The sequence below is a fragment of the Bidens hawaiensis genome, unplaced genomic scaffold (genome assembly GCF_021521415.1).
Source record: "Bidens hawaiensis isolate Kalapana, Puna unplaced genomic scaffold, B.hawaiensis_p1.1 tig00007413_1, whole genome shotgun sequence".
NCBI classification, from domain to species: domain Eukaryota; kingdom Viridiplantae; phylum Streptophyta; class Magnoliopsida; order Asterales; family Asteraceae; genus Bidens; species Bidens hawaiensis.
The window spans coordinates 424,582-435,278 of NW_027491517.1; the positions used below are offsets into that span (position 1 = coordinate 424,582).

The 10,697-nt window shown below is 35.2% G+C and overlaps 2 protein-coding genes across 3 annotated transcripts; one reads left to right on the forward strand and one right to left on the reverse strand.

Annotated features, from left to right (window-relative positions):
* On the forward strand, positions 1 to 3,480 carry LOC143635234 (basic leucine zipper 9-like). 2 transcript variants are annotated; one of them, XM_077103109.1, is made up of 6 exons: positions 1 to 217; positions 1,264 to 1,405; positions 2,205 to 2,358; positions 2,446 to 2,521; positions 2,596 to 2,721; positions 2,930 to 3,480. In XM_077103109.1, exons 1-6 carry the CDS (start codon positions 23 to 25, stop codon positions 3,260 to 3,262), a joined length of 1,026 nt encoding a protein of 341 aa, XP_076959224.1. In that variant the 5' UTR covers positions 1 to 22; the 3' UTR covers positions 3,263 to 3,480. The 2 variants fall into 2 exon arrangements, with proteins under 2 accessions (XP_076959224.1, XP_076959225.1); XM_077103110.1 differs by having other exon boundaries at positions 1,264 to 1,384; positions 2,930 to 3,479.
* Positions 3,481 to 3,964: 484 nt separating this feature from the next.
* On the reverse strand, positions 3,965 to 10,151 carry LOC143635233 (uncharacterized). The gene is made up of 18 exons (XM_077103108.1): positions 10,049 to 10,151; positions 8,949 to 9,054; positions 8,647 to 8,874; positions 8,358 to 8,444; positions 8,116 to 8,205; positions 7,904 to 8,030; positions 7,722 to 7,819; positions 7,385 to 7,553; positions 7,165 to 7,286; positions 6,582 to 6,710; positions 6,399 to 6,497; positions 6,265 to 6,322; positions 6,079 to 6,154; positions 5,861 to 5,990; positions 5,600 to 5,757; positions 5,257 to 5,524; positions 5,081 to 5,174; positions 3,965 to 5,001 (listed from the first exon to the last, which is right to left on the reverse strand). Exons 2-18 carry the CDS (start codon positions 9,021 to 9,023, stop codon positions 4,232 to 4,234), a joined length of 2,778 nt encoding a protein of 925 aa, XP_076959223.1. The 5' UTR covers positions 9,024 to 9,054; positions 10,049 to 10,151; the 3' UTR covers positions 3,965 to 4,231.
* Between the last annotated feature and the right edge of the window lie 546 nt (positions 10,152 to 10,697).

Consider the following 10,697-nt stretch of genomic DNA (forward strand, 5'->3'; position numbering starts at 1 on the left):
TATCTTCTCCTTCTCCTACACCATGCCTACAAGCAGAATATTTTCTGAACAAGATATTGAAGAGTTTCTCAACCACTTCGATGCTGCTGCTGATATTATTAATAATAATAATAATAACCCAACTCAACCACCTCCCGGAGATTTATTCTCCGCCGCTGACGCCGTTGTTCTCGACCGACTCATGTCTTCCGATCTCACTGCTCACTACAAATATCAGGTTTTGTAATATTTTCTATATAATGAAATGAAAGAAGTAATCAAATATTTGAAAATAAAAAAAGATTAAAAGTATATTATTATTATTATTATTTTGGAATTTTTAACTGTTTTGGTCCTCTAGGATTGTATTTTCTAACAGTTTAAGGTCTCATCGTTACTTTTATAGTTAAGGGTATTTTAGTAATTTCACATTTAAGGGAATTTGCATTTTTTACTTTTATAGTTAAGGGTATTTTAGTAATTTCACATTTAAGGGAATTTGCATTTTCTAAAGGTTTTGGCTCCTGACACTGTTAATTTGTTCTTTTTCCTGTTAAGTTAGAGGGTATTTTAGTAGTTTCACATTTAAGGAATTATTTATATAATTGTTTATTATTAAGATTTGCATTTTGTAACAATTTTGATCCTTGATACTAACCCTGTTAGATTTTTCTGTTAAGTTAGAAGGTGTTTTAGTAATTTCCCATTTAAGAGACTGTTTATATAGTTGTTTAGTTTCTTGGTCCGTAAGTTTGTTCTTTTGATTTATAATTTTTTTTTATTTTACAAACAATTATTACCACCATAATCCAGATTATTAGTTTGCCTTTAAATCTTAATAAATATATAGAAAATTAAAAAGGGGGGAGGGGGGGGGGAGGGTATTTATATTTAGTATTTACAAAGACTAAGATAATAATTTGTTCTATTCTGTTGTTATATTATTATAAGTTAATTCCACAAACAACCCTATACATATTAAACAATTACATAAATAGTCCTTAAATGTGAAATGACAGATATGCCCTCGAGGACCAAAATAGTTCAAATAGCAATTTTCTCTTATAAATTATTTTCTGTCTACATTTACAGAGTCACCCCACTGAGTTATTGAATTAATAATAATTAGTTGTTTACTGTTGCATGATTCTTTGTATCAGTATGTTATATCATGTTTATGGTAGGTAGGTAGGCCCAGTTAGACCTAATTTTTTTTGTTAGTTTCTTTAATATTGTAGTGTTGCATAAAAAAACTAGTTTGTTAACTATCTGTTTGGATTACAGGATAACTTAAATAGGTTTTCAAGGTGTGGTGGGATGACAGGAAACCCTGTGTGGACTCCAAATCTCAATCCAAACAACTCTACTGTCATGAAGAATATGGATTCTCAATCCTCAGTTTGTGGTACACCTACTAACTTGATAGGTTAGTAGTTTGAACTAGGAGTGTTCTTCATGTTTTTTTTTCGGGTTTTGGGTTTTTGTGTCCGGTTGTTCGGCTTTTTAGCTGGGAAATGGTGACCTGATAACCAACCCATTAAAGTTCAGGTTGGTCGGGCTCAGGTTGTTTAGTTTCTCGAGTTAGTTTGGGTCGGGTTGTTCGTTTTCGAGTTTGTATGTAAAATGAAAAAAAAGGTGTTTTTTTTTCACAAATTATTATCACAATTCATCATGCTAGTAAAACAATATGATATGATAATGTTCGAAAGTCTCAAAATAAACTATAATTCCTAAACGTGAGAGTTGAGAGTAAACTGTCATTTTCGTCCACCGGGTTTGATCAATTTTACCATTTCCGTCCGAAATGGATGACGTTAGATGATTGGACCGAAATGGCAAAGAATGACACCATGAGGACTGAAATGGTTGAAAAAAATCTTTTGGACGGAAATGGCAAAACTGAGCAAACGACTGGGACGGAAATGGCAGTTTATTCTAAACTTAATATTCCAAATACCAAAGACTCCAAACCAAAACTCATTTATTAAAAAAAAATGAAAAAAGACAATATCTTTGGGTTTTTTTGGGTTTTAGTTTTTTGCTGGGAAAAAGTGACCTGATAACCGACCCATTTAAGGTTCGGTTTATTGGGGATCTTCAGTTCGGGTGGCTTCAGCTTCGGGTCGGGTTTCGGGTAAAAATGAAGGCCCTAGTTTGAACTTTGAACATGGTGAGTGTTTCAACATATGTTTTAGTAATTTAACATTGTATTCATATTTGGTCAGCTGAGAGTCCAATTTCGGTCACCAATCCGAAACAAGGGGACAGCAATGTGGTTGAGGTAACGAGTGATTATGAACAATCAGATGATGATACAGAGATTGAAGCCGGGCAATGTGAACAGAGCAATGATCAGTTAGATGTTAAAAGGCAAAAACGGTAAGATTTTTATCAACATTGTCAAGATTCCAGGAATGCAAATTTAGTTAGTTAATCCTACTTTAATATGATTAACTATGATTTCAGGATGGTTTCAAACAGAGAGTCTGCTCGGCGATCAAGAAAAAGAAAACAAAAACATTTAACCGAACTTGAACAACAAGTGTGTACTTATGAACAACGCTTATTTACATATATTCTTAATATTCATAACCATAAACCAAACATGTGTTTTAGGTGGAACTTCTGCGAGTAGAATACTCAGATTTGTTCAAGCAACTCACGAATGCTAGCCATCAGTTCAAAGACGCTTCAACCAACAACCGAGTGCTTAAGTCGGAGGTGGAAGCTTTGAGAGCTAAGGTACATTCTTTTCTTAACCATCATAATACAAGTTTACTTATATCCTTAACCCGTTATTAATAAAATACACAGCGAAAATCACCATAATGGCCATCTTGACTGATAAATTGACAAAATAGCCTTGACTTTTAAAATCAAAAGTAGACCGATCTTCATATAAATTGGTTGAAACTGCAACCTCTAAAAAGAAAATGTTATATGGTTACAGGTTAAACTGGCTGAAGATATGCTGGCGAGGGGCCCGTTGACATCTTCTAGCCTTAGCCACCTTCTTGAGAACCATTTAACCACTTCCCAACTGTTTAGCTCTCAAAACATGTCTAGAATGGGAATGGGAATGGGAATGGGAATGGGAATGGGCAACGTCTCTCCAACTATAACCGTTCGTGGGAATGACCATGGGCCCCACCCGGGCCTACCCATTCCCGGGCAAGACATGATGGTTGGACTCGGTTCTAATCCTGGCATCTTTGACAGTAATGTTCAGAATGGTATGAACAGTGATGGTGGAAGCTGTGAATCTAATATATGGTCGGTTTGAACATATAATGTAAGGTTTTCTTGCTTTAGGACCCTAAAGTATGCGTTGTCGGGTTGTGTTATGTTGGACAGTTTTATTGTAGTTTATGTAATAGTTGTATGGTTGAATCCTTAGACATGATATTGATGCAGTATAGTTTGGTTTTAGTATAATAATGATGACTATAGATGGGTAGTACCATGTTTTTTCATAAGTTTAGACCCCATGAAAATCTGGAAAAATGTATTATTAATTGTATCTTTCCTTTTAAAAATTATCATCTCTCTTTCACGCATAAAAATGTGCATCAACATTGAACTACCGGAAAATATTCAGACGATGCTGTCATCAGTCTTCGGTTTTATTTCTTAAATGCTACAACTTAAAAGTCTTAAAATAGAGATGGTGAAAACCTTAATATAAATCCTACTTGAAACATCATATTGAACAAATGTGAACTTAAGTTATGCATGCAAGCTCCAACACTATTCCAATAACCCAACTGGATAATGTCGTTTTATTTGGTTAACGAAAATGACATAAAGGATGATCACCAGGTATCACCAATCCCACTGCAACGTCCTAAATTTTCAATATATCAGGAGTGTTTTATTTCTTAAGTTGACCAAAGGCGCCTATACGAATTAGGCATTATACGGTCATAACATGATATGACATATACCATATGCTAATGCAGCTGAAAGCCTGATGTATCCGATAGTATGTATAATGTCCATTTATGAAAGTAGCGCACATAAAAGACATGCAACAATTTATAATAACCATTAAAAATTCGCCCACCATGGATCCATTTGTAAATAATAAGAAACATGAACCATGACATAAGTTACAAAAGATCACTAAAGAAATGAGCTTTATACGTTCGATTACAACATACAACATTATCGTACTCAAAATCTTTGTTAAATATACATAAAGTTTTACCTCATATACGGGTTTACTGTATAAACAGGTTTAGATTAAAACCCCTTAATTAACCACCGGTGTTCCAGCAAAATGCCCGGATCCTGTATACTCAACTGGTACAGGAAGATCAAGTTCCGAGCAAACAAACCGGATTATCTCACCAGTCAGACCACCAAAAGACAGCTTGTTTAGAGTCACAGAAATTGCAAACCTATTGTTTATATCACAGAAAGCTGTAGACCCACCTATTCCTGAGTGACCAAACCCGAAGATTAAACCATCCGCTGCTTTAACCGCCCTAAACCCCAACCCGAATCTCCCACTTGGAATGATTAAATCACTATAATCCCCCCTTCCCAAAAATGCATCGTGAATTTTCGTTTTAGTATTTTTAAATATTTTAGTGTCAACTTCACCATTTGTATCTTCGGTTTCCAGTATCCTGATGTATACATCAGGGTTAGGACTTGTGGATCCACTTGAATCTTTCTTTTTGGGAGTTTTCTTGGAAGGAAACATGGGGCGGTGAGGGTGGCTGCCAAGCGGCGGGAGGGAAGAAGAGGAATGGCGAGGCGGGACGACACCACCATCCACTAGAGCGGCATAGTAGCGGGCCACTGCACGAGCCGACACGTGCCCGTTGGCAGAAGGTAGTATTGCACGGCGGACATTAAGCGTATTGGACAACGGGATGCTACTGGCAATCATTTCGATCGTGAATGTGGAAGGCAAGTTATTGGAGGCCGCGATGCTTCGGGTGGTGTCGGGATTTTGGGTAAACCTACTGAGATCAGGCATATCGAGTGTAAGAGTTGCCAATCGAGATTCCACACCTGAAATGAGTTTCTAAACGGTTTACAAAATTATTTTTATAAACTACATTGGTTGAAAATTTTGGAAAATAAACAATACCGGGAGGAATCCCAATATAAAGCTCTCCTTCAATGTTAAGAGGGCGAACAAAAGCTTCCTCAAGAACATCCTGAAATTTCTTCCCGGATGCATGCTGCACATGCAACAACATATATTAACAATGGAAGAACTTTTAGTGGTTTACAGGTTACAGCCTTACAGGTATGGTGTCATACCTCAATGATACCGCCACATAGCCAACCGTATGACAAATAATGATATGATTGTTCACGACCCGGTTCGGTCTCGGGTGCAACCATAGCGATGCGTCTTAGACACTCATCCCAGTCACCAATTAACATAGGATCTTCTGCAGCAATATTGGCTAGAGCATTTTGCAGACCAGCTGTATGATTAAGTATATGATTAACTTTTATTTGGTCTTTCCCGTTTGTACCGAATTCTGGCCAAATGTTTGCAACGTTTTCATCAAGCTTCAGCTTCCTACAAATGAAACTACATATTAGTATTGTCACTCTTATTATTGTTTCTACTATTGTTAGTAGATCAAGAATATACCCTTTATCAACTAGCCAATGTACCATTCCAGATGTGATACCCTTAGATACAGAAAAAACAGGAAATAAACTGTCAGGCTGAACAGGACGGGGATCATATTTTCCAAGCACCCCAGCTGCTGTATCAATTATCACTTTCCCATCTTTGTATGCACAAACCTAAGAAATACACGACATAAATACATAATACAATTGGCCATTTGTTGCACCGCATATAAAACCGTTCAAAAACGTGTACTGTGTCCAAGAAACATAAGCATACCTGGATTCCAAGAATCCTGTCGGCATTTCCCAATTCAACCAAGAAACGCCTCAGTTTCACCTCTACATCAGAATGTACTGGACCATCATATACCCATTTTGGATTTGTGGATGGTCCATGGTTCATGTCACTGAAACAGATTAATAGCTAGTAAAACAACGGTGTTATTAATTGATTAAAAAACCAGTATTGACTTGTGCAACTAAACAAAATCATACCTTTTCAGAACAGATTCAGCAAAAGGTCTCATGATATTTAGATAACTTATACGAACGTTCATCGAGGATGACAGACCTGAAATGATGTGAAATGGTTTCAGTAATTTGGATGTGTAATTCGAAAGTGATTATATGATATTTGAGTGTCAAAAACCTATAATCAGGTATAAAGAACTAGATAGAAACCTCTGAGTAAATTAAGGACCCTCGAGAAAATTACAATGTCTCCTGGAAACGCATCAATCTGGAAGATAACATTCATTTAGTTTCCAAGAATCATAAAAGAAATTTTAGAAGTAGAAAAAAAGAAACTAACTTACAGGATTAAAGCGTTTAACTTCTTTCTTATTGAGTTTCATCTTTTCTTGTATAATTTTCATATTTTTTTCTCTTTGCTCTGACAGAGATTTAACAGTTTCCTAACCAAAAAGAACTGTCAGATTTGCATAACAAAGGGACATTTTTAGGCTAAATAAAACCACAAGACAATTAGTGCCACTTACAGGAGCTTCAGATGCTGGAGTTGTAGCCCTGAAGAACACATTAGTTATCTCCATAGCCTGTTCAGGCATGTCAAGGCGCAACTTAAGCCCCATTTCAGCAAATGCAGACAAAAGTGCTACATGATCACCCTGAAACAACAAATATTTATAACATTAGTTGTTTTGAGTATTTTATAAATTCAGATTATTAAATAACTTAACGCATAAAATGACCAAAAATGACATTTTTTTTCACAAAAGCAGACAGTTTGTGAAATGGGGATAGAAATCTTCTATAAGGTTAAAGGAAAAGATTTATAAGTAACCTACCCTCGCATAATAAACATTGTCTAAACTTATTATTTAGAATCAAAAGCATAATATGTTTATTGAAACATTAATAACTGATTATGGCGATTTCAAGTCCTAATAATCAGATAATAAGTTTCACTAGCTTAAAAACCAATGTCTATTGCCAAAAGCTAGCTAAGAGTATATCTAGAAAGAATTTCATATATATGTTACACTAGATATATTACTATATATATACATATATATGTGTGTGGGTGTGCGCGCGCGCGTGTATGTGTACGAGTATACAAACCTCTGCAGCTGCCAGGAACATTTTCGCCAAAGCATGTTTCACAGAGCTTGAAAGCAACTTTGTAAGCCCAAAATCAAGCAAAATTGGGCGATGGGGAGGTTCTCTACTCACAAGAAAATTGCCTGAAAATAGTAAGATTATAATTTAACCAAGAAATTTAACCTAATATGCTTGAAGAGAAGATAAATACAAAACTGAGAGCAATGAGAGAAGAGAGTACCTGGATGAGGGTCACCATTAAAAAATCCATCAACATAAATTTGATGCGCGTATGCACGCGTAATTTCTTCAACAAGCTTTTGTTTGTCAACTCCAAGTTCTTCTAGAGCACGTGAATCATTTAAACGTACCCCGTCCATATACTCTAGAATGAGGACTTTCTCAGTGGACTGCAGATCAAAGAGAAGTTATCATCATATTAAAAATTCTATCAACTATAAACACTTATCAAATACCCATACTTAATACTCATTCCATTTGGCACAAAATCATACAAAAGTGTTACAAAGCCTTATGTGCATTGAACACACCCTAAATAAGGTGAGAAAGGATGTTACCTGAATAACTTCTGGTATCAATACTTCCACATGTTCAGGTTTTTTGTCAAGACCTTCACTTCTGCATCCTAGGTTTCTAGAGACTTTTCTAGTATTTTCTACAAGAACAAGAAATCATTTAGAATAAATATATTTAACACCAGAACACAAATCTTACCCAAAAAAAAGTATATATGTTATACCAGCTTCATGGTTAAAATCTAGTTCTTTGGGTGCTTCCCTGATCCATTCATCTATCATAGGGTTAAAATCATACTGGGGTTCGGCCCACGCTATCCAGTCAACTATTGATTTTGCGTTCTTCAAGTCCTGCAGAAAGTCAAGTTAGATCATTACAAGTCTAGTGATTAATTTCATATATGAAAAAAAAAACTAAAGCCCTCTAATAGACAACCTCCAAGATTACAGTTTTGATGCCATTATGTTGAACTTTAACAACCACCTCCTGCCCGTCATGTAGAGTTGCACGGTGAACTTGAGCTATCTGCATATGATTCACAATGTTGATAATACACATTTTAGCATGACAAATGTTATTTTACACATAACGATATCATAAATACAGATCACAATAACAATAGAATAGTTGGTCTTGGTTAAGTATTATGTTGCCAATAAACTTAAAATGATTCTTACCGATGCTGTTGCTAAAGGTACACTGACAAAATTTGTGAATAGATCGTTCATTGATTTACCCAACTGCTTCTCTATAGTGGAACGGACCTGATTCAAGCATAATAAAAGAAAGTGTTAAATGTTATCATCTATTTACAAAATTAAAACTTGTAACCAATTTTTTTAATAAAGACGATAGCCATGTGCATTTCGTTTAAGATACAAGCACCATTACATCACTTGCACAAAATTACAAGGCAATACAAAAATAGTAAAAAAACTATAAATACCCGTTCTATAAATAAAATACCTCTTCCAAACCACGAGAAGGAAGAGAATCTTGTAGCTGCTTCAAAAGGCGTATGTAAGAATCCGGGAGCACATCAGCACGAGTAGATAAATACTGTCCCATTTTCACCCATAAACCTTCCAACTCCACAATTAACTTAAGTACACGTTTAGCATTTCGTTCATGAGCTCTCTCCCATAAACCATCCCGTTTCGATCGTTTTGTCAATTTCTCTCTCTGCTGCAAGGCCTTCAAAAGATATATGAACTATAAGATCACATGTTTCTCACTAAATGCAGCAAAAATAAGCAAATTCTGTTTACCTTATAATCCAGGTATATCAGAAATGCCAATGTGAAAACCTTCATACGTCTCTTGTAGATGTTCCCCCACCCCATTGAATCAAGCTTATCTCAAATTCTTCGGACCCTAAGTTCAGAGGTTTTATAATTATTGTGATCAGATACTTCAAATCAACTGATTATATAGATATGTACTTAGAACCCTAAGTTCAGAGGTTTTATAATTATTGTGATCAGATACTCAGTACTTAGAATTGGGGGTGAGCGATAACAGAACCGAACCAACAACCAACAAAACTGAACCGAAATTAACCAAAAACCGATTATCAATTTAGTTTTTATACCCTCGGACCTCGGTTAACATTCATATTTTCATATATGTCTAGTTTATATACCTCCATTTCATGTTTTATACCACCATTTCATGTACCAATGGCAAATGCAAAGCCTTTAAACACCTTGGGTAGGGAGTTTGGGAGGTCTTGGGTTCAAATCCCATAGACGACAAAAGTTGTAACGAAAAATCACCGTTGAAAAAAAAACCCACCATTGCTTTTCACGTATATATATCTCCATTTCATGTATTTATGAATTAATTGTATTTATTCATTCATCCATTTCATGTATTTCTAACTTCTAAGTAAAAAGTTACCCAAAATTTGATTTCGGTTACTATCCAAAATGAACCGAACCAAACGGAAAACAGAAAAATTAACCGAACCGATTAACCAAAAACCAATTGGTTAATTTGGCTGATGCTAATAACCGAACCGAACCAAACCGTGCACATCCAATCAAAATCAGATAGACATGTACTTAGAACCCTAAGTTCAGAGGCTATATAATTATTGTGAGCAGACATTTACAATTAACTGATTATATAAGTTCAGCGGTTTTATAATCTATAACCATATATTTTCAACAATAAGTCAATCATACATTCATTATTCATACCAGTCGTACATGATAAACATACAGAATTCAATCAATTTAACAGTTAACTTGTATATCACAATCAAACACTCGCATCAATCAACTCAACTCAATTAAACACAATCAAATTACAAAATTAAACACGTAAATCAACACTGAAACGTATAACTGTAACTGTAACTACTTACAGAATATGAATAAATAACTAACTGTACGGATGACGGAGAATCCAAAATATCCGGTTTCAATCCGCAGAGAACTGAAAGATGTAATAATTAATAATAATAATAATAATAATAATAATAAAAAGAAATGGTGCGAAAAAGAAAATAAAAATATATACGTGAAACGGTGACGTTTGGTTGTCAGGAGTCTAGATCTTTGGGCAGTTAAAGTGACTGGTGGTAAAACGTTCTTGAGAACGCGTAAGTCACAGGCGGTGTGTTTGACAAACACGTGGATAGGAGGTCGTGGGTTTGTTTATGTCCGTCAGTTTATGGGACCATGAAGGCAGGTGGGTTTAGCCTTTCTTCTTAAGTATATGAGATGTGATTTATATTAGGTGGAAAAATAAACGAGTGAATCGTGGTCGTTGATTTTTCGTCACTAAATGTTTGTTGGGTATTTTGGTAGTTGCTTTGTGAGGACTAAAGTGTTTCATGTGTGTATGTGTCTTTTGTGACGGTCAAAGCAAATACAAACCCAACTACCAAAATAAAATGGTTTGGACTATCTTGGTCAATCTTTAGAAAAGTTTGCCGGTCAAAAAGAAGCAAATTCCATGAAGGTAACACAAATTAATAATTTATTATGTTATATTTTATAATGGTTTCCTAA